The sequence below is a fragment of the Haliotis rubra genome, unplaced genomic scaffold (assembly GCF_003918875.1).
Source record: "Haliotis rubra isolate DU_JTF1 unplaced genomic scaffold, ASM391887v1 Scf220, whole genome shotgun sequence".
Classification (NCBI taxonomy): Eukaryota; Metazoa; Mollusca; class Gastropoda; order Lepetellida; family Haliotidae; genus Haliotis; species Haliotis rubra.
In genome coordinates, this window is record NW_025766226.1 from 351737 (window position 1) to 376518 (window position 24782).

The following is a 24782-nucleotide window of genomic DNA, read 5'->3' on the forward strand; positions in this document are numbered from 1 at the left end:
AAACTGATTCCTGTCAATATCAATATTATCACTGTCAATATTGATGCTGAGAGTATGTTATTTCCCAAATGTGTGCAGCGACCAAACATTTTAAACACATATAAATCGTCTCTCAGTAGCACTAACAATTTCCCTTAGGAGATAAACAGGCACCCTGAAAAACGAGCATGAATCTCATCATGTTTTTCAAAGTCTTGTTCTTTAATATGAACACATGAAAATTATAACATCCTTTCTATAATAAACTGAAGATGAATGTGGATGATCTGGTAACTAGATTCAGGACTTCATGAATTGAGGTTTTTGTCATAAAAATGAGAAAATACATAAATACTCACTCAAGTCTTAAATATTCCTCGTTTCCACATAGCGGCTTAAACAAGCTCTTCTGAAGGTCCTCAACATCTACAAAGAAGGTGGTATCTCAGTGCTGTGGTTGATCCACTTTAATTATAATGAATGGGATTGTCCATGATTGGCAAGTAGCCAGCAAGACAGACCGAGGACACCAACACAACCAGACCAAATGCTATTAGCATGAAGTGATTGAGTTTGGTTTCACGCCGCTTTGAGCAATATACCTGGAATACCACAGCGAGGGACACCAGAAATGGGCTTCACACATTGTACCCATGTGGGGAATCAAACCTGATTCTTTAGTGTGACGTGCGAACGCTTAAACCCTTAAGGCTACCCCACCGCCCCTGATTGACAAGACACCGACACAACCAGACCAGATGTTATTAGTTTTAAGAAGATGAAGAGGTTGGGTGATTGTTGAACGCCATATTATGTAATATTCCAGCTATATGGCGGCGGTCTGTAAATAATCGAGTCTGGATTAGACAATCCAGTGATAAACAGCATGACCATCGATGTACACAATTGGGATATGATGACATGTGTCAAGTAAGTCAGTGAGCCTTTCCAGCAGATCCAGTTAGTCGCCTCTTACGACAAGCATGGGTTACTGGAGACCAATTCTAACCGGGATCTTCACAACATTTTGTTAAAAGATTGCCAGGTTATTGCCCCACTTACCTGCATTAATAAAGTCACCCTTACCTGTATTACTAATGTTTTGTCCCCTCTTTTCCTTAAAGAAACTAAGAAAGTAAATGCCCAAAACAAGAACATTGCTTCCAAAATGTTACACAGACACTGTTCCTGGTTTTTGTATGCATTCAAACCAAGCAAGTGGCCAGGAAATGAAACATGTCTCCTATCTTTTTCATTATTTAAAAAACAAATATAAGAAGGACAGTTTCCAGTCTACCTACTGATTTTCAGTTCCACAGTCTGTGCCCAAATACTCGAGAGACTACAAGCTCCGGACATGACTCTTAGCACTGTTTTCAGTAGACTTTAGAGTTATTGTGTGGGTTAGTATTATCTGAGTTTACCAATTTGATTAGTATTTGGCTTGACTCGACTTTTGACTAGTCGTAAACTAGTTCCATGGCTCACCTTCTTCTGCAGAGTCCACATCAATTTTCCTCCATGCATACTTCGGCTTGGTTGTTTGGAGGCTGGTGATAGGCACTTCTTCATTTTCATCTGAGTCATACTCATCAAACTTTACCACAGCAAAGACTCCCTTTCTGTTCCTACGGTTAATCTCTTTGATGCATGCTCTGTACAGTTCCCCATCGCCAGAATATGGCGCCAGACATTTCTCACCTCGTGTCCAAACTGTCAAAATATAACGTTTAGGTGAGGTGAGGTGAAATTGGGTTTAACGTCGTGCTTGAGAATATTAGCCCAGACTTAAGCTGGTTTTATAGTGCTAGCCCACCATGCCGCAGTGAAGAATGAATACCCCACTCAGACACATTATACTGACTCCGAGCCGACCAGTCTTTGTTGTACCCATTAATGCCGAGTGCCCGGCAGGGACCAACAAGTACCATATTTTAACATCTTTTGGTATGACGCGGTCGGGGATCGAACCTGCGACCTTCCGCTCTCCGGGCGGACGCTCTAACCACTACACCACAGAGGCAGTCGAATCCAGTTATAGAAGAACTAGATTGTTACTTTACACATAGATAAAATCATTTGCCAAGAATATAGTATTAGAAACATGACTTTGAACCAACATATATAATCAGCAAGGATTAAAGTCATCATCATCATAAGATTGATTTACCTTTCTGCTTACATCCTCCGCCCCCTTCCTCATCACTGCTGTGGGGCATGATCTCTTGGCTCACTTTTTAACCCATTTTGCTGCTTCTGCAGTCATAAATAAAAAAATATTTATAGTTAAGTCATGTTTGGCTAAAATATCATGCAAATCTCACTCAGTTAATACATGAAACTTCTTGAGGAAAAATGTATGTCCTAACATACATAAGCAGTGGGTTCATTTCCCTTTTGAAGCTAAGCAGTACTGGCACCTAAAAGAGGGGAAAAGTCATTATTTTGTGCAAAATCAGGATTTCTTTTTTAAAGTTACATTGGAGTAAATTTAGAGGTGCTCTGTTTCATTAGAAGAGTTAAGGCAAAATACTGGCATCTGAGCAGTTCATGATCCCTCTCTGCATAGATATATTTAAAGAAAAGTATTAGTGATACCAATATTTTTGTGACAAACTATAGAATATTTTTTTAAAATTCTAGTCATATTTTGAAAGGTTTTAAAATTTGGGCACAAATGCAACAACACATTTCCAAGTTTTCGAAAAAACATTCAATTTTATGATAATATGCAAGTAATGGACTTTTCTTTCTATGACTTTTCTAAATGTGCCATCACAGAATGTATTTGACAACATGTAATTCCAGTGCGTTGGGAAAGACTAGCAAAATAACCTAAGGTGATTTGGGTTTGAAGCTTATTCGATTTTAGCCTTAAGAACCAGAAAATTTGTCTAGACCGACTTTATAGACAGTTATAAGAGCCAGCCGTTTGCCTCAGGTTAACTTTAGTTATTTGTATTAACTGAGCATGACATCGTACTTGTAAGGAGGCTTTGAAAACCTGGTGCTAGTGTGACCTGTCATATATCTTACATTTGCTATCTTTGCCTTAACGCCGCGATCGTATCAGATTTCCTTGAGTGTAATAGTCCATTTTCAAGACATTGCCGAAATTTACAATGGGAGCATGGATTATACATTGATATCTGTATTGATTATTAGTTGCCATTTGCCAAAAGACACCATCCAATTAACTATTAAACAGTTTAAAATATCGCTTATTACTAAAGCAAAGAGATCATTGCATAGAAATGACCAATATTTGTCAAGTATGTTTTTTATATGATTATAAAATATGAAAACAATTATTTCTCCTGATTTCTAATACGTAGAATACTATTGGTTTAAATTCTAGATGTGAACCAATCGTAATCTTCGTACTGACTATCCAAGGCATGTGGTCCAAAAATTTAGTTTCCGGTTGTTGATAATGATGGTGGACATTGCTGTTATTTTGTGAACATTTGATTGATCTAGGACACTTTTATTTAATGGTGAGTACAATCAAAATGTATGTAAAACGTAGTTCATTCATTCGTCTTGCAAATGATGTTTTTTCTGGTCAACTGGGAAGAACCATGTTTTGTTGAAACCCTTTCTTTTGTCACTCAGTACGTATTTCCTTCTCTTGTCATATGGGTTGTAATGTCGGTCAGACAGTAATTTGTCTTGAATGACAATGCATGTTACATGCTATGGCAATGAAGTTTAGTAAGGCTAGTGATGTACACTTTACAAACTTAGATACTCCAATTAAGATAATGAACAGTTAAGTGTTTTTATTCATTTTAGTCTTAATTCAATAAAATTTGTTAAGCAATTTGTTTGAAGAGGAGGTTGGCCTCTTTTACTTGAGGGTTTATCAGACTGTTAGGTCTTATTTTCAGTAAAATTTGATCATGTTTATGAGTAGTGAGACAACATCCCTGTTATGTTTTATCTCCAAGTCTTGTACACCCAAACTTATCTATCTTGTTGTACTTAAACATGAAATGACAAACCATACATATATTATCTATGTAGATCACCACCTTTAGAAAACAGTACCATACTTTCTTGGGAGGATGTTCTCTAGTGTATGTCATGTTTCAAAGACAACTTAGTGGATAGCTTCAAGACCACTCAAGTATCTGTGAACTAAAGTAATGAGTCAGAATGCCTATCTGTAACTTTTGTGAGCTAAGCTAAACTTAGTTCAAATTTACCTAGACTTGTTGAAGTTGTGATGAAATTATACAGAAATGAACATGACAGGATACTTACAGGAAAGTTACAGATAGGCATTCTGACTCATTACTTTAGTCCACAGATACTTGAGTGATCTTGAAGCTATTTGGGACACCTACCCTATTCCGTAATCCACAAGATACCAAGTGGTAGAGGAATGAGCTGATATGGTATGAATATCAAATGCTGAATTCAGAGTATGTATACATGACAAGGTAGTAATAATTCATTGTGTGATTTTGTCACAGAAACTTGTGGGAGGAAACACTGTAAGACAACATTGATCACAGTAAGAATCAAGGTAGGGTAAGCAATTGGGTGATTCAGTCTTCAAATCATTACTGAAGAACTGTAGCAAGTAAGAGTGGCTTTGGTGCAAATTCCATGACATTTTCCAGAATCCAAAGCATTTACCATCAAACTACTTCACCCTCGTTGATATTTTAGTAAGAAGAAGAAATGTAACTTGAAATGTGCAAGCAATGAAATAAATAAGAATTCACGGTTACTGATATAATAACAGTAACAGAGGGAGGTCAAACAAGCCCCTCCCCCTCCCCCACTCACAGACCACACACACACACCACCTCTACCACTATGCAACTCATAAAGCCTCTCATCCATCCTGTCATTACAAATCATATTGATTTATTGCAAAAAGATGTTTGTTACATAAAAAAAGAATTACCTAATAAATAAATGTCCGAATTCACATGAATTCAGTTGAAACAGAAAAAGTGTTCAATAGAAAATAGAAATGCTTTCATCCATGTTCATGAACAGCTACATACATGTACTTTAAAACTCAGTACCTCATGCTATGTTTAGCAACTCTCAACATCTTTTAGCTTATTGAGTCAGTTTGCTTGTGATTCAATGTGAAGATAAGATATCACTGAGCGTGCTGAGAGGAGCTTATTCAAACTCAATGACATCAGAGGGCATATTTTTTCTGAATCTTCTCTGTGTAGAGGGTGTAAGGTGAGATACTTGTCTCCCTGTCAATAAATAGATATAGATAGAAGGAATATATTTCTGGAACCAACATGTACAACTGATCACATTCAATTCTGTTTGTTAAACACAACAGTGATGTAATGCAAATATTTCTTGTTGACAACTGGGAGATGTTATGGATCTGGGGCCACAGAGATTGATATTTAGTTCTAGCACTGTGTTTTGTTTCCCTCATCAAGAGGGGCGGTGGGGTAGCCTAGTGGTTAAAGCGTTGGCTCGTCACGCCGAAGACCCGGTTCGATTCCCCACATGGGTACAATGTGTTAAGCCCATTTCTGGTGTCCCCAGCCGTGATATTGCTGGAATATTGCTAAAAGCGGCGTAAAACTAAACTCAGTCAGTCAGTCCCTCATCAAGCTCAAATGAAATGGATTTTTTTTCAGATAAAAACAATATTTCCTTAATGTATACGTAACAGTCATGCACTGAATACGAAGTTGCTAACATTGTTACATAAATGACATACCATTGCTAATCAGTTAACCTAGAGCACGTTTTTGAGATAAGCTTCGATATCGAAAACACACTATCATCTGTTTAGTATACCATATGTATCAAGCCTCCTTTGACCTGAACATTTAGTGATTTACTGATGGAAGTGTTGACTTTGTCATCAATAGGGCACTAACAATGTACTAACAATGCTTTGGTTATATAGATTGTAATCTTTGATCAGTATCTTGTATGATGCATTCATGTGCTCCATATGAGTTATTGAAGTCCCAGATTTGGCCTGTTTTAATGAGTATTTGAGATCTGTTCCACTGTTGCAAATTCTCAAAGATACAATGAGCTACTGAGTCAAGTTGCTTTATTTTCCATAAAGACATTTGAGTCATCACACTAAAACGATTTATCTTTTTTCAGATTTGGAATGGAATGAAAAAATCCGAAAATGGCTGACATAGCAGAGGTGCCGAAGTCAGATGCTCCTACCCGAAAGAGTAAGCGGAAGGCTGCAAGTAAGGCAATGGAAGAACTCATGCCAGCTGATGGCAACAAAGATGATGACAAAGAAACGGATAAGCCAGATTCTCCATCCCGATCAACCTCATCTCCAGACCCTAACTGTGCCATCTGTCTCAGCAAGCTGGAGAACAAGTCTTTCACTGACAGCTGCTTCCACATGTTCTGCTTCATGTGTCTCCTGGAATGGTCCAAGATCAAGGCAGAATGCCCATTGTGCAAACAGCCTTTCAAGAGTATAATTCACAATGTCCGCTCTTATGATGACTATGATCAGTACCACCTTGAAGTCGACGCAGTAGGGACCTTTGGTAGCCCCAGCGGACGCCGTTTTCGTTACCGGACAACGTTGACCCAAGATCATGTTTTCGGTTTCCGCCCAAGAAGAAATTCTCAACATCCTGACATTGGAAGCCGTTTGCCTACCACGATTACGACTCGTCAAAATTGGCGTCGGCAGAGAGAAGCTGCTACATCAGAATTCAGACGACGTGTTTACATCAACGGAATGCGAGTGGTAGGAATTAGAGATTCAAGTGGAAGATCTCGGAATATATCACCTGAATTCTTTGCCTCAAACCCAGCTACATCCCATCGCCTAGTGCCCTGGTTGAACAGGGAGTTGAATGCTTTGCTCTACAATCATGAGGAACATGTGCAATTTGTTCTAGAATTGATCATGGATTTGATTAAAAGGTTCCCTATTCAGAGTGAAGAATTCTTTCAGCATGTGTTTCCATTTATTAGCAGACACACGAGACACTTCATGCATGAATTTGAAAGCTTTGCAAAGTCCCCCTTCTGTATTTCTTCATATGATCAAAAGGCCATCTATGAGCAAAAACCAGAGTCAGTATCAGACTCAGATTCGGTTCATTCTGATGGAAATGACAGCGATGTGATGATAGTGTCCCCAACTTATTGTCCAACATCCCCGAGTTATGTCCCTAATCCAGCAAGACGAAGACGTGACCCTGGGGCTGTTAGACGCCACCATCCTCGGTCAGAGATAACTCCGTACTCTGTCAGTCTCAGGGATTTATTGGAGGAAGATGATGACCATGTTACATCCCACTCAGGCTGGGAGTCTCCTATTGCTGGTCCTTCTTGGCACTTGACTCCTGATACTAGCAATGCCCTAGCAGTTCCTGGAAGCTCCAGTTCACAGCCAGGACCAATCTATCAATTTCTTAATAACATAGCACGAAGGAAGCGGTCAAAAGTGAAGGTGGAAGGTGCCACTGGAATTAATGTAGATTCTGAGACGAATTTGGTTGAGTCGGATTCAGATTCTGGTAGTGAAGTGGTATGTACTGGCTATGACAAGCCCTGGCAGGAAAGGACTCCAGTTGTTGTTTCAACAGATACAGAAGAAGAACGTATGATAGAAAAGGCAGAGAAGCTTAAGAGAAAGAAAGACCAGTCCAGGAGACCAGAAGATTCCAAGAAAAGTAGGAGGAGGTCAAGAAGTCCATCTCATTCAAGATCACGAAGAAGGAGAAGGTCGAGGTCATCATCTTCTCGATCTAATCGCAGAAGAAGTAGATCCTGTTCCACGTCAAGACATCGACATCGTCAAAGATCGACATCTTCTCGATATCGCAGTAGGTCAAGGTCAGAGTCAAGACATCAACGATATAGGTCTCCTTCACCATCCACTAGGTCAAGATACAGAAGAAGGAATAGATCCAGATCTCTTGTTTATGAGGATGCATTTGGCTACTCAAGACGTACAACTCATTCTCCGGAAACAAACAGTGTGATACATTCAGACTCTCGAAGGAAGAAGAAAAAGGACCGTCACAGAAACTCAAGGTACAGTGACTCCTCATCTAGGTCAAGGTCAAAATCCTCTGAGATATATCACAGAAGTAGACATAATAAATCAAAAAGTTCCAGAAGACATAGACGGTCAAGAAGTTCTAGTGTTGAAGTCTTAACAAGCAGACATAGACACAAAAAACATCATAAGAAGCATAAAAGGAGCCGAGACAGTGATAAAGAGAAAGGTGCTTCTAATAATGTCCAGTACAAAATAGTGAAGGATAAAACTGATGGAAAATCTTCCAAAGACCCACTCTTGTCTATTACCATTAAAAGAGATAAGTCTGAAGATGCACCTGTTGTCTCAAGCACTGTTGATGCAGCTCCGGTTGTTTATCCTGAAATAGATATCCCTGATGATATAGTCATCAGAACAGAACCAGTTAGTCCTCAGCGTACAGCTGAAACATCAAATGAGACAGTGACACAGACAAGCGAGGAAAGCACAAGCTCCTCACAGCAGGTTCCCATTAGTACAAGCTCCACACCTCTGACACACAACCAGACAGGTTCATCCTCTCAGAAGAAACCAGCAACTCCTAAAGATGGCTCTGACAGAAAGAAGGAAGATTCTGACTCCTCTACTGAACGTGTGGAAGTCAAGAGAAAGTCATTCAAAAAACATCCATCTGGACACAAGAAAAGCAGGAGGCAGTTGCCACGTCTTCCTGATCCTTCCACAAGCACTGTTACCAGTAGCACAAGTGTTTCCCAAGTGTCTGACCGGAGGATCCCAGTACTGGATGCTATGGCTCACTTGTTCCAAGGATTAAGTAACCAGGGCATTTCTCAAACTCCACAGTCTGATTTGAGATCAGTTATCCCTGGGATGATGTCGAACTTCTTTGATACCAATTTGTTGTATGGATATCCTGCAACCGATTGGTCCAGCTTGTCAAACTTCCTACCAAGACCTCCTGCTCAAGTGACCTCATCTGACCACCCAGTGATGGTGAGTTCCAGTGATGATAGTGATGTTGTTTTAGAATCTGTAGATAACAGCGCCACACATGCTGTGTCATCTAGCAGCAATTCTCTCCGAGACCAGGGCCTCCAGGACTTGATGAGTGTCAACTTCATGGACAGGATTCCTGTTCTCTGTGATGAGATACATAGTCATAAGAGTATTGAAGTCCAAGAGGAAATCAACGTTGTGAATTCGGATAGTGATACCATCATTGAGGCTAGTTCTACTGGAAGACCAATAGCCTCTGATGCTGTAATGGAGGTCATTGACAGTGATGATGAACCTAAGGATCCCGCCACACCGGAGAGGACAGATACAACTTCCAAGAATGATGAGTCCAATGACACAGACAATGTTGGAAAAGACCTCCCTGGTAGGACTGGGGACACTTCACAGACAGAAATAATTTCAGCTGCTTTAACAGAAGCACTACCTGTTCAACAAGATTCAAATTCAAATCATACATGCTCTATGAATGCAAGCTCCTCAACAGTAAACACTTCTGATCTTGACACTGAGAAGAATGAGATGGTTGCTAGGGACTCCTGTGCATCAGAAGTCCCAGATGACTCTGCAATGAATAGTAGCAACATCAATGAAAGTATAAGCCAAAATGTGTCAACCTCTGGAGAAGAATCCATTGATGTTGGCATGGAGTTACCACCAGGATGTTCAGCTGACCTAGTTCCAGTTAATGATAGAAATGGAACTGCAACTGACCACAGATCAGAAGAATCAATGGACATTGATGTTGTTGGAGATTCTGACGCTGGAATGAGAACTGACATAGCATTTGGTAATTTCAGAGATGCTTCTTCAAATGGAAATGGTTCTCAACAGCCTAATGCTAGTGAACAGATAGACATGGTGTCTCAGTTAATGAATAGTGGACAACACAGTGCTGACAGTACTGGACATGTAGAAGACTGTATCAGTAGTTCTCCTCCTGAGCCTTACCCACTTAATGTGGGTGAAAGTGATAAAGTAAGCTCACATTTGCCTAACAATTCTCCCCAGCAAGACAATGAGCAGCTGTCATCTGATAGCAGGTCATCAGGTTCTGTGGAAGCTGAAGGCAACTTTGAAATCAGTTCTGCAGGTAACAGAACCAGTGCCAGACGTGACCGTTCTCTTGACGATGGTGAAGTTGTCTCATCTGAAAACGGTGACTCGCTGCCAGGTCCTGCTCCTCAGGTGATTGAAGGTGTGAGTGAAATTTCCTCGGACGAGGATGAGGTGCTTGTTCAGAGGTATCCTCAAGTCATTGCAGATGCTAGTGATATATCATCAGAGGAGAGTGATTTCGGGGAGGGCACTCAACCAACATCTAGTTCTGTGTCAGGATCGTCTAAACTAAATCCTCAAGTGATTGGGGACAATACAGATTCTTCGGATGAGGGTGAGATTTCTTCAGATGATGATGTCCAGCCTCAAGTGATAGAGGATGTCAGCAATGTGTCATCAGAGTCCGGTGACTGCAGTAGCAGACATGATTCAGAGAATGAAATAACCCAGTTTCAAACTGGCAGGTCAACCACTGTTCAAACTTCATCAACAGCAAGCATTTCAAGAGGGTTGAATGGGACCACAGCTGTGGATTCAAGACTTAAAAATAGTGATAATGATGACAGTAGTTCGGGAGAACTAAGTGATAATAGTGATGATGAACAGGTTTATGATGATATTTCATCATTAGAGAACTTTGACTCGCCAGCAAGTCCAGTCAGTCAGCCTTTGGTGACAAGAGACTTAGAGGACTCGCTGAGTGAAGGAGAAATAGTATCAGACTGAATGAATGTGCTGTCTGATCTTACGTCTTTCCCCACATGCACACATATTGTTATAGATCATTCATGGTTAGTTTGCATTTAAATAGCCAACAAGGATCTTTCATGTGAACCTGCAAACTTGTACATAAGATTATATTTAACGATATGGCGTCATAGATTAGGACTGTTTTAATTTCTTTATTTTGCATGTTTAGTAGCAAAGATTGTTTTGTGTAGTCAGGCTAAGAATGCAGAAATAGGTGTGGTTGTGAGTAAACTAATTTATGGTGTGGTTGATTCAGTTCTTGCAAGTGTTTACACACATGGGTGGGGGAAGACATACCACCAACGTCACTGATCCCTGGGCTATATTAAGCCAGATTCAAAACATATAGCAGCAAATCTCAAGGGCCTCCGCTTATTCTGAACACTGCCAGTCATTCTTGGTTTATGAATGAGTTTCTGTGACACAGTATGGTTTGCATGTCTGTCATGTATTCTTATAACAGACATACTGTTCAAGGCGTTAATCTCACTAACTTTACATAGCCACATTGGGTTAATGACACAATTTTACAATTCTAGATTTTGATGATTTACCATTTCTAAAAGCATTGGCGTCACAAGTCATTATTTTTCAAAAACGTTTATGTATTCTTATTATGTTCAGTGTGGCAGTGTAATATGTATAACCAAGACTAGTTGTATTGTGCTATGGTAATAAGGATTTAGGGGGCCACATAACTAATCAGGGGCGGTGGGGTAGCCTAGTGGTTAAAGCGTTCACTCGTCACGCCGAAGACCAGGGTTCGATTCCCCAGATGTGTACAATGTGTGAAGCCAAATGACCTGATTTTTACTTTCAAGAATAAAAAGAGACTTGGTGAAAAGTCACAAAAAATTCTGCAATCCTATCCTAAGGCCAGACCAATTTTATTTCTTATTTTGCAGATCCTCTGGTCATATTTTTTCAAAAATATGAAAAAAGGAAAACAATTCCCCACTCAAAAATTCAAATCCTAATGTTTGTATTGGTAAAAAATGTAAACATACAAGAAACTTTTTTCGATTGTTTTTTGCCCCATATACACTTCATAGATTGCCAAAAGTAAAATACTTTTAGTATTTTGAAGGAATATTACTTTGACTGGTGATTTCTTTAAAAAAAAATTCCTTCCTGCCATCAGGTTTTCTGAGGACAAAAATGTGTGAAACAAGAAATAAAACTGGTCTGGCCTAAAGAACATTTTTCAACCAATCAGATTAGCAGTCATAGCAGTCAGTTCCCAGTCTTCAGTCTATGTCCAGATATTGCATCTAGTCCTGAGTGGAGACATTGTCTCTATGCAAAAATAGTAGAACTGATATGTAAAAGGTAGATGTTTTTCTAGGTAACTTTGAAGATATTGTTGATGAAAACAACCAGGTTATGTTTTTCATAGAAAATGCCAAATGGAATATGCTGTTCCACTTTTGATACAATATTATTATCTCACTGTGATGCACAAAACTGATTCTAATTGTGTCGAGTTTATGTTGAAATAATGTATCTGATAGTCCCTATCAAAGGTTGTAGTGTATTTTGATGTATCGGTTAACAGTGTAACAGTGTGTTTGTTGCTTGATGCAGCTCTGAGCACTGTTCCAGACATGTGAAGTAGTCATTTTCCTTTATGGCTCTGGTAGGGTAGTCTAGTGGTTAAAGCATCTGCTCGTCACACCAAACACAAGGGTTCGATTACCAACATGGGTACAATGTGTGTCCCCGCAATGATAATGCTGGAATATTGCTAAAAGTGGTGTAAAGCCATTCTCACTCACTTAAGACTCAGGTGTCACATTCAAGGTCATGTTGTACAATGGTATTTCATTTGACTCTTGAATTGAAGGTTTATATATTATAAGCTGTGTTTTGAAATAATCAGTATCAACTAGATTGATATACAACATAAAATGTAACTTACTTGAGAGGCATTTAGAAGTTGGAGCACAAAGGAAGGATAACAATATATATAAGGCCAGACCAATTTTATTTCTTGTTTTATGGATCCGACAGTCGTATTTTTTCAAGAATAAGATAAAAAAAATTAAAATTAATTTTCCCCGCTCAAAAAATACAATCCTAATGTTTGTATTGGCCAAAAATGTAAACTTACAAGAAAAAAGTTTTTAGATTGTTTTTTGCCCCATATACACTTCATAAATTGCCAAAAGTAAAATACTTTTAGTATTTCGAAGGAATTATTACTTTGTCTGGTGATATTCGTTTTTCTTTTTTCCCATCTGCCTTTAGTTTTTTTTTTAGGACAAAAATCGTAAAGCAAGAAATAAAATAAAGAATATATAAATAAATGAAAAAAGTTATTCATCCTTATATTCTTATCCTTCCTTAACATAAATGTGTTGCAGACAAAGTAGTGTTTGACCACCTTGAATCATATTAAATACAATAAGACTGTCAATTTTCTAAGTATTGTAGTGGTGCAGAGGTATGCTGTTTACTAGCTCCTCTTTCGTGTTTTTAGCACATTTTCGCATCTGTTATCATTTACATATACGCAATATTTGTCATTTTGAAAATCTGGTGCACAGTGTAAATGATTCTTTGCCACCTCCCACTGAGGGGTTGATATGAGTAGTCCAACATAAAGTTTCGTTATAAAGATAACTGCATGGTTCCGCTGTAGTTGTAGTACATATGTCTGCTTTCTTTAGAGCTTAGTTTTGTTCCGTCTATTCAGCAGCATACAACCAAACTGGTACATTTGTAACACATCCACCACTTCCACACAATGATAAAAAAGAATTCTCTTCGAAACTGAGATAAGTCCAGTTCATTCACAATTAGAGTCAGACCCATGATTCTGTCATCCACATCCCCCACTGTTTTGAAGGGCATGCGAGTTACAGGTTTTTTTGTAATTTGCTGTGCAGAGTTGCTTCCCTTTTCTGCCATGACCTTAGGGCTGGAATAGGTTTGTGGCCAAGATTTTCCCTTACTATGATCCTTGATCTGCCAGTAATATACGTATGTTTCACTATGTGGTAAATGTCTCAGTCTGTCTTTTGCTTTCCACATTAACATGTCATGACATACCATATTCGTGTAATAATCACCCTGAAACTCTGAACATTCAAAACAGTAGTCATTAAAACAATACATACATTATAAACATTTCTCTTTGAAGTTTCAGACAGTGACATGCATGTATATTATTTTGCTTTCAGGGCATTTAGTAGTATCACAAACACGTGTTGATATTATGTTTTATGTTATTTTGAGCCTCGGGTAGTGTTGCACTTCAGTTGATACCATGGTTACCAGAATGTGTTTGTGTTTGGGCTTGTACAGCTGTTATGTAGAGTGTAATATTTGTACATATGTGTATATTCAGAATTCTTGTTGTAATGTTAATCAGGGATGATCCTCTTAACCATGTTAATCAACAATACCAAAAATGTCAAATAAATACCAGTGATATGAATGCAAGGAATGACGTTGTTGTTTGCAAAGCCACATGACTTCAGACGAAACCCATGCATATCTGGTTAGAATTGGGTTTCAGCAACCCATGCTTGCCGTAAGAGGTGACAAATGGGATTGAATGGCCAGGGTTTCTCACTTGGTTGACATATGTTGTATAGATTGCCAATTCCAGACTCAATTATTTACAGACCATCGTCATATAGCTGGAATATTGCTGAGAGCATTGTTAAACAACGACAATACTTCAGGTTATTGCACGACATCTCAAGGCCATATTGTTTACTTTAGACAAATGCAGCATGGGACACTTGACAATGTGGCTCCGTTCAGGAGAATGCACCCATGAAGATCCGGGTTAGAATTGGTCTTCAGTAACCCATGCTTGTTTTAAGGGCGACTAATGGGACTGGGTGGTCAGGCTCACTGACTTCGTTGACGCGTCATCGTATCCCAGCTATGTAGATTGATGCTCATGCTGTTGATCACTGGATTGTCTGGTCCAGACTCGATTATTTTCAATCGGTCTATTTACAGATCGTCGCCATATAGCTGGAATATTGCTGAGTTCAGTGTTAAACAACAAACAAACCAAACCTTGCACAAAGAAAACAACAATCACCATAGCACTTGCAGATTTAATTGATGAAATACATGACAAATTGTGCAACCATGAGGAATGTAGACACATAGCATACTGTAGCTGACAGCAGGATAGCTTCCTTCAAGCTGCACATCATTTCTTAGAACTTATCACTTAAGTTGCTGACATCCTCTTACAATAATTCCATCATACATGGCACCGGTAACAGTGCTATATCTCAAACTTCATTCTTTCACATTTTCCCTCAGTTTTGTCTAATTCTTGTTTGTGTATTTGCTTCACTCAAGTGTCTTGACAATGTGTATTTTGTATCAACTGGTTTGCAGATTTACAGAGTAAAAATCAGGAATGTGTGAAAAAAATAATCTTTCTGAAAATATTTTTTTCAAACAAGCATGTTAATCATACTTGAGTCAAAAAAACACTGTTTCTTTTCCTGCATTTCTTAGAATAGTGGTTATTGTCCATAATTTGTCAATAATGGTGTCAGTGAAACTATCAAAGCTATTTTAGCACTGCCCTCAAATAAGCCATCATTACGATGACAATATGTATCATGCTACAATTTCATTCATACATCAAATATGAATAGAATTCAGCAACATCATTTGCAGGTTGTTACTTTCATAGACCAACTGACGCTAATGGACTTTTCAATCAGTAATCAGATACATATCTTATGTTTATTGCAATCTGATTGAAAATTATTGACTGAATTGAACACTTCAATGTTACGTAGCTTCTGACTGCCATTTTAGTGGCATACATTACATACTGCACATTGAGTTCTGTTACATTATTGAACTACAAATGATAAAATTCTAACAATTCAGCACAATCTTTAAATAAAGTTATGATCAATACTTTGCTGTCAATTTCTGATTATATATGATAAAATCAAAGATTTGTCCTTGGTAATACTTAAACTTTACTAAATGTAAATAAGCCATGTAAATGCAACAAACAAACAGCATTTCATCTATTTCACACAAATAAATACAATGGATGATGGACTGTGTCTATCTGTCTTTTGACAACAATTATGTACATGCACATCGACCTGCCGTCAACAGAACAGCTTCACCAACTAACAAAGACTGCATTAATGAGATATATCATTTCATAACACACATAATATATGTGACAGGTGTCACGGAACTTCCCTTATCAGAATATTGTCTCCATAATCCTAAAGTACATTATATTACTTTTCTATATGACTTGGCTATAGATCTGCCTTGAATGTGTTGTTATTTGTTCGATCACTATTCCTTCAGTTGAAAAGGAACAACTATACTGAACGTCAAGAAAGCACATCATGTTTTCAAGCATCAGACCAGGGTATGAAACTCCCGAAACTTTCAGCCAGTCCACAGGGCTGGTTAGATGTAAAACTTGCCAGCCCTGACCAAAACTTACCTGCCCACAAATTATCTTCATATATACATGTCGAAATTTTAACCCGACTGTCGGGCAGGTGAATTTGAGAATCTGGCAGTCCGTGTTGAAAATAACCCCGTGCCAAGCAATCGGGCAGGCAGGTATTTCGAACACTGATCAGATATAACCTGTTCTTGTGCTCAAGTCCATGTCCAAACACACATTTGAGCCTGATGATTCATTTTTGGTTGGATTATTTCTTGTCCAAATCCAAAGAACAACTTAGTTTGATTTTTGTGGCCATTTTGCCAGATTTTACCCCAAACATGATTATGCGTTTGCAAAGTGTTTCAATACGAGTTGTTTAAAACACACACCGCTTTCTCAATAAACAATCTAGGAATTTGCATTATCTTATATAAAACAAACATATAAATAGATTCTGACACATAAAGTACATATCATTCTCTTTCAGGATACTTAAAATCAGTTGTACCATAATGGCCTCCATTTTGTTCTGAGTACCCGTGTGGCATACAAGGACTGAACATATGGTGTTCAGCGATGAGCTTATAGGACTTTACATTGACACTGTTGACAATTCCAAGGATGCCCAGACAATTGGAAGTAGCTTCTCACTGGGTACGTAGCTGGTAGTCTCCGTTCTGGGTGATGTAACGCACCCAAGGTAGTGCCTGATACCCGCTCTTCTCAATGATCTTCAGGTAACGAACCTGCAACAGATACACAATTCTGCTGAACACATAAACAAAGTACACCATTCCAAAAGTGTTAGAGGTCAGGGTTCAAGGGCATTTTTGAGTTTCATTTTCAAATCCAGATAGAACATGATGGGATTACACTAATATTTGTTTTCATAGATGTGAAGTCAAATTTGTGTGTTGGAACATGCGTGCACCTGTCTGTCTGTGTCTAATTCTCATTTCTCTTCAATTATTATGTTTAGTGAAAAATGTAAGAGAAAGTTAGGTTCCTTTCTATTTAGTCTGCAATCTTGATTTGGTAAAAGAACCATAACAAATTGGGAAATAGTCAGTTGCAAACCTTTTCCCAATTCACTATGGTGGCATTCCAAAAGACACAGTATTTTTATTGAGACTTAATGCCATCACTGTAACGTACCTGAATTCCTGATACAGTGAAGTAAGGAATCTCAAACTTGACGTTGATTGGAGGTCGACCTTCAAGGTCTTCACTCATCACACTGGGTAGACCAAAGTGGGCTCTCATCAGATACTCCTTACCACCCTGGAGAACAAAGGTTATTGCTGCTGTGTTTTAACTGTATCATGTGTATGGAACTATATCAATTTAATGAAAAACTGTTAGAGCAATATTTCAAACATGACAAACGATAACTAAACGATCTTGACACAAATGGCTGACGATATATTCGCACAAAACGGGCGTGGTCGAAGCAAGCCCTCTGGTTGGTCAACGCTGCTAAATCTGCACATTCTTTATACATTCTTGGGAATTTTTACTTTCATCGACTGCTTGACTTGGAAGAAATGTAAGATTTTTTTTCCAGCAATGGCTACTCAAAAGAAAGCATCATTTGTAAATGTCTCCTTAACAAACATCAACCAACCAGAGGGCTTGCTTCGACCACACCCCCGTTTTGTGCGATATATCGTCAGCCATTTGTGTCAAGATCTTACAATAAAGAACTGGTATGTGTCATGAGTGGTGTTCGATAGGCCAATCATCCACGATTATGTTTACATGAAGTTTTAATCGATTGCATGCGATGGTAGCATAGCGATCGGCAAAGCAGGCGGGTGGGATACACCGAAGTGTCCGGCCATGTCATAATGTATTGTACTGTGAAACATTTCGAGTCGGGGGTCATCTCAAAAACAATATTTTTTTAATCATTAATCCTCGCAAAGACACGAGGGCCTGTGAACCTGACCAGGTCATTTCTTTGCTTTCTGATTGTTGTGCACAGTCAGCAATATTCCAACTATATGATGGCGGTCTGTAAATAATCGTGTATAGACCAGCCAATCCAGTGATTGACATCCTGAGCATCGATCTGCGCACACGATGACACGTGTCAACCAAGTCAGCGAGTCTGACCACCCGACTCCCTTAGTCACCTCTTACGACAAACATGGGTTGCTGAAGACCAATTCTAACCCGGATCTTCACGGGTCACAGTCAGCATGTGAAGACTGAAACATTTAGTACACATTTACATTGTCTGTCCAAATCAAGGTGATCTTTTGTACACCTGTTGTTTACTCACCGGGAACGACTTGATGCTCCAGACTACACTGCTTATTTCTGGAGAGTATTTACAACTTCCGACAGATGTCTTAAACTTGGGGGAATCTGCATCAGTTGGCACCGGAATTATGATCTCAACATTATTGGCTGTGGACCTCCTCTTGAACTGACTCTTGGCCTGGAAGGATCATAATATATAGATCATGGTAGACTAGCACAAAATACTACAACAAACTCCCACAGCCTAACATAGGCCTACAACAGTCATAGAGTTAAGAAATACAGTTCGCTCTACCACCATGTATAGTGTAATAAAGCACACTTTCGCCCTGAACTATTATAGTTAAAGTACGAGGACGCTTTTGCATCTGAGTGCTTTAACGTTATAATAGTGTGCTTTATTACACTATACATGGTGGTAGAGCGTAACTGCAGTTCTTTCTAAGATGCCAAGTTTAATACATTCTAAGGATAATTACGATTAATTTAAGGCAGAAAACAAACGACGGTGTCGGGTGACCTAAATTAAGAATCCTTGCACAGGGCTAACTGGCGCGCTGTTCTATTGATGTGTCTGCCCCTACGTTAAGATCGAACGTTACCAGAAAAACAAATGATAACATTTTGATGACGGTTTACGTTCGGATTAAATATCTTCTCTGAATTATTTTAATTACGTCTGTGATTTACGTAAATCATATGGGGCAATATGAACGTCGCATTTCTACTACCAACGTACGTTTAGATCAGTACATCCAGATGAAGCTGAGTAGTCAAGCAACATTCCACGATTGGATTGTGGGAATGTAAACATTGTGAACGTTACCGTATCGCTGAAAACGTGAGTTGAATTGAGACATTTTAACCATTGGAAAACATAAACGTAATGTTTCCACCAGTGATGTTAGCTGGGTGAAGCAACAGCAAACAAAGAAATGGGATGCAAGTAGTATACTGTAGGAGGCTGTACGAGACGATGACAACTGACATGCATCGTGACGTCGCTTTCATTGTGACGTAATGCAAAATTGTTCGATTACGAGGGGGCAGACTAGAATGGCGCAGTGACGCCAATACATTGTGATGTAGTGCAAAAAGTGCACATTATGGTCTGATAAAGTACTGTCGGTGCCTTTGATCTTTCACTGAAGCATCTTAGAATTTAGATTGTGTAGTGCAAGTAAATCCATAGTGTTGGTTATGGCTCATAATATGCAAATCGATAAACAGAGTTCAGTAATGAATCAATAATCAGCTGTAATCAAAAACCCTATCACAAAACTCTCATGTCACAATCTAAGACTGTACAAACAAAACAAATAATAAATAAATATTGATAAATACCATTATCAAGATGACCATGGGTACTTCCTGTTGAGACACACACTAGTATGTTGTTAACTGCTAGTCAGTGAGTGAGTGAGTTTAGTTTTACGCCGCACTCAGCAATATTCCAGGTGTATGGCGGCGGTCTGTAAATAATCGAGTCTGGACCAGGCAATCCCATGACTGATATCATGAGCATCGATCTACGCAATTGGGAACCGATGACATGTGTCAACCAGGTCAGCGCCGTTTTTAGCAATCTGACCACCCGAATCGAACCGGACTTCGGCGTGGCTAACGCTTTAACCACTAGGCTACCCCACCGCCGGTCGCCTCTTACGACAAGCATGGGTTACTGAAGATCACTATTCTAACCCGGACCCTCACGGGTCTGCTAGTCAGATTACATTGGCAGGCAAGTTACAAACGAGACCGTTAATCCTGTTTAACACCACTGTACCTGTATTTCAGTCATATCTCAGAGTGCCAGCTGGCTTCAGGACTCCAAAGAGGGAGTAAACTAATCTGAATCACCTAGTGGCATATTTATTGAATAGAAAAGTCCTCTGTGACAACATGACAATACAGGTGCATGTTTACCTTGATCATGTATTCCACCCTGCTGTGGGCATGTCTCTCAATCACGGACTCCACCCAGATCAGCGGCTTCACCTGCAACAACACAATACATTAACAACAGCAGAGAACTGGTTAAAGAGACTGACTGAGTTTGGTTTTACGCCGCTTTTAGCAATATTCCAGCAACATCACGGGCGGGGGACACCAGAAATGGGCTTCAAGCATTGTGCCCATGTGGGGATTCGAACCGGGTCTTCGGCGTGACGAGCCAACGCTTTAACCATTAGGCTACCCCATCGCCCCTGGTTAAAGAGAGATAATACTTGTACCAATTGCCATAAGCAAGAATTGGAGTTAGTAGATCTTCTGAGACCTAGAGATGCAACACTGAAGGAAAATTTGGGAATATTTTGAGGCCCTCTCCATGCGAAAAAAATCAGCTTATGATGCTCATTTGAAAATATTACTGTTTAAACTGCAATTTCTGATGATATGAATGACTGTCTCAGCTTAACAGATGCAAAATTAGAAACAGAAATCATTGTGAATAACCGAGGTGTTCACAGAGAATGTTGTAAGGCAAAATAATGACGCTCTCTATAACAGTGTATACTCTTACGACAAGCATAGGTTGCTGAAGACCAATTCTAACCTCAATCTTCACGGGTTCATAACAAATATGAAAGTCAGTTGGCAACTATTCAATTATTATGTTAAATAAACAAATAAATATTGAGCTGAACAACAGTGTAACACATTAACCAAAAAGTTATTGCAGATGACCCAAGCTTTAGTCTTTGCAATAATCTGTACTTTTGGAGCTTTAGTCTTTGCAAAAATCTGTAATTTTAGTGTAAACCCAAATCCACAAGTGTGACTCAAGGGACATAACTCTGCAAACAACTTCAGACACACATGCCATGTTTGCACTCATTTGAGAGAGTATGGTTTTACATCGCTTTTAGCAATATTCCAGCAATATCACGGCGGGGGATACCAGAAATGGGCTTCACATGTTGTAGGACTCATTTGAAGTTGGGGTCAACAGACATTATGCTTGAATAAACTACCAACCACTCACAACATGCAGATAGGAGTTGTATACACAGCAGACATTAGTTGGGCATCAGACAATACATACTGAGCACTTGATGTAACATGTAAATAACATCTCTACAAAGACTAAAGATGCAGGTCAGTTAGACTTACATGGGTGTTGAGCCTGTAGGACATGAGCTCGAACTCTCCATCTGGCGGGATGAAGGAGATGGTTCTATCATTTTCAAATCTAGACAGTCTCACACACTGATGGAACTTGACGTCCTCTAGTTCCACCGACTTGCTCTTCCCTCCTGCAAGAGATGACATCAAGTTCTCACATCTAGATCATAGTACATCTATCTTTACAAAAACATTCTCAACATCTTGCTGTATCATTTATAATGACAGCAATTAGTACTTCAGAGAAAATAATTCCATTGCATTGAATACTTATTATAGCGTGACTTTGTAAAATACTTTATCCTGATTAATGATCTGTTGGGATTTACAATAACCACCTTGGATTGAATGTGCTGATTTTAATTTTGCATAACAGTGGAATCTTGTATTACAAAAAAAGAATATCCATAAATCATCTACAAATTCTTACATCTACAGTTAACACAATATGTTTCTCTCAATAAAAACAATGACAATGAAAACATCTTTTTTTGACAATTGACAATATGCTTAATGCTCTAAAAGTAACATGACTCTATGCTGAAAACAGAATGCTCATCTCCTGCATACATAATTGTCTCCAGTACACTATCATTCCTTGTATATTCAAACAGCTGTGAGAAAGACTGGCACTGAAAAGCAAACAATGCAACAGATTCATACACAATCCAGGAGAATCCAGGTCAAAAGATGCCAGTTCATCTTTCAACCAATCAGACTGCAGCTTACATTCATATTTGTTTGTCTGTTGCTTGAGTGAGTGAGTGAGTGAGTGAGTGAGTGAGTTTAGTTTTACGCCACTTTAAGCAATATTCCAGCAATATCATGGTAGGGGACACCAGAACTGGGCTTCACACATTGTACCCTTGTGGGGAATAGAACCCGGGTCTTCGTCGTCATGACGAGCAAATGTTTTAACCACCAGGCAACCCCACCACCCCCTGTTGCTTGAAACTGCATCAGCAGTTTTTCAGGCATTTCATGGCAACCTGTAAAAGATTGATTCTGGACCAACAATCTTGTCATGATATACATGCACGGTGCTGAATACGACGACATGCAATCAGATAACACACCAAGTCTTGCAACCTGATCCATTTGGTCGCAGTAAGTTGCTAGGGACCAATTCTACCCTGGAATTCCTATGGGTAAATGTTAAAAAAGAAAAGTGAGTGAGTGAGTATGGTTTAAAGCCGCTTTTAGCAATATTCCAGCAATATCATGGCGGGGGACACAGTAAAATGGGCTTCACACATTGTACCCATGTGGGGAATTGAACCCTGGTCTTCGGTGTGACGAGTGAACACTTTAACCACTAGGCTACTCCACAGCCCCTAAGAAAGAAAAGATGAGTGGCAGTATGTGACCAAGACCAGGGATAGAAATGCAATTTTGTCTAAGGATGACATAGGGCACCCAACAGTAAATATTTGAAACAAAATTATGCTACCAACTGCTGAAAAAAGAGAAACTTCATCATCATGATAAACAATAATTATTATCAAATCTATAAAAACACAAATTTAAATCAGCATTACTCACTGCCTGTACTTTCAAACAAAACTTTATCGTTGAGGCCGAGTCGTAGTTCAGGCATTCCAGACAGAAACACCCTCATTTTGATTGCTCCCACTATCTCACTCCGTAACACGTTGCCGTTGGCACTCACCTGTGTAGAGAGAGAAATCTGTCTTAGCACATCTTACACATCACTCTAACTGCAGACAGGAAGGTGTTTTAACTTTATTTCATACTACTTATCACCAGATAGGGATGATATATAACACTGTTACAGAACTTGAGGACAGCAACTGGAGTACATTATCTGTGTATTCTACAAATGAATCTGAATAAGGTCCAGCTGCATGGCAATGTGGGATGCTATTTGTATGACATCTCCAAGCATCCAATCACATACTTCAGGACAACACTCCATATGCTTTGACTATGACATGTTGAGAGCGAGTGAGTGCGTTTTAGTTCTACACTGCTTTTAGCAATATTTCACCAGTATCACTGCAGGGGACACCAGAAATGGGCTTCACACATTGTACCCATGTGGGGAATCTTTGGCATGACGAACAAATGCTTAAACCACTAGGCTACCCCACCACCCCTAGTAGGATAGAATAGAATATGTTGAGAACGATATTGTTAAGCCAAGTAAACTCCAGATTATTGCACAGGATACCTACAAGAAGATTAACAGATTCTATGACATCAAGAAAGACTTCATTCTTCCTGTATTTGACTCCTTCCGACCGCCACGACACAGCATTAGTGACCGCCATGGGTGGACGAGGAGCGATCTCTAACTTGTGACTATCTTGGGTGATGTATCTGTAACACACACGTGAAATACACATCTATGATACTGACATCTATTATTACTCACTGGCATATACATGATACATAAATATGACAAATTGTCAACTCTTAAAGGCATTATCCATCCAGGCACTCTCAGGGGCCGATCTTTAGCACATGCAACACATTTTAACAATTTGGATTAATTGCAATTGTTTAATTCAGATTATCATTCATACTGGTAGTATTTACACATAGTCCTGCAGAGATGACTTGCAGCTCACTGACCAATAAATGAAAAGGATTCAGCACAAAGCATGGCAAAAACATGTCAAAGTAAACAATTATTTGAGACACTAAGGACTTATCTATAGACTACTTGTTCATTAACAACACCATTTTCAAAATTTGCTTCCCAATGGCATTTCCATCAGTTTAAGTAAACTTAGGCTCAGTATTATTCGTTACACTGCTGACGCAACCTTCCACTAGGTTTTGTTAGACTCAGTATAGCAGTGTAACGAATAATACTGAGCCTAAGTTTACTTAAACTGGCATTTCCATTCAAAACCGAGAAACATCCCCACATAAACTACTCTAAACTTTAGATAAAATCATCAGCTTATTTGTTCTTGAACTTTTCCCATCTATATGCATATGCACTTAATGTGACCCTCAGATTGTTGACAATTCTGTAACAGTTACATACTGGCCTATCAGGATCAGTTGTCAGGATCGCCGACTTGGTTGACACAGTCATGTCATCATATCCCAGTTGCTTCGATCAATGCTTATGCTGTTGATCACTGGATTGTCTGGTCCAGACTGGATTATTTACAAACACCATATCAGGAATGAATAATGCTGAGTTAATTT

At 39.1% G+C, this 24782-nt stretch overlaps 3 protein-coding genes across 3 annotated transcripts in view; 1 reads left to right on the forward strand and 2 right to left on the reverse strand.

The window, feature by feature from the left end:
* LOC124277338 (DNA excision repair protein ERCC-6-like 2) overlaps window positions 1-3104 on the reverse strand; it is a 43361-nt gene extending 40257 nt beyond the window's left edge. The window contains exons 1-4 of the mRNA XM_046712990.1: window positions 3016-3104; window positions 2150-2235; window positions 1468-1692; window positions 339-405 (exon numbers count right to left, since the gene is read on the reverse strand). Coding sequence (XP_046568946.1) covers window positions 339-405; window positions 1468-1692; window positions 2150-2198 — 341 coding nt within the window. The 5' untranslated portion in view covers window positions 2199-2235; window positions 3016-3104. The remainder of the gene's footprint in view (window positions 1-338; window positions 406-1467; window positions 1693-2149; window positions 2236-3015) is intronic.
* A 294-nt stretch (window positions 3105-3398) lies between these two features.
* On the forward strand, window positions 3399-12807 carry LOC124277343 (E3 ubiquitin-protein ligase Topors-like). Its single transcript, XM_046712992.1, has 2 exons — window positions 3399-3476; window positions 6094-12807. The coding sequence occupies exon 2, from the start codon at window positions 6122-6124 to the stop codon at window positions 10772-10774; it is 4653 nt and encodes a 1550-aa protein (XP_046568948.1). The 5' UTR covers window positions 3399-3476; window positions 6094-6121; the 3' UTR covers window positions 10775-12807.
* Window positions 12808-14860: 2053 nt separating this feature from the next.
* Window positions 14861-24666, reverse strand: LOC124277364 (AP-1 complex subunit mu-1-like). Its single transcript, XM_046713032.1, has 8 exons — window positions 24620-24666; window positions 23795-23939; window positions 23142-23268; window positions 21588-21730; window positions 20400-20471; window positions 18493-18651; window positions 17364-17489; window positions 14861-16954 (listed from the first exon to the last, which is right to left on the reverse strand). The coding sequence occupies exons 1-8, from the start codon at window positions 24664-24666 to the stop codon at window positions 16856-16858; spliced, it is 918 nt and encodes a 305-aa protein (XP_046568988.1). The 3' UTR covers window positions 14861-16855.
* Between the last annotated feature and the right edge of the window lie 116 nt (window positions 24667-24782).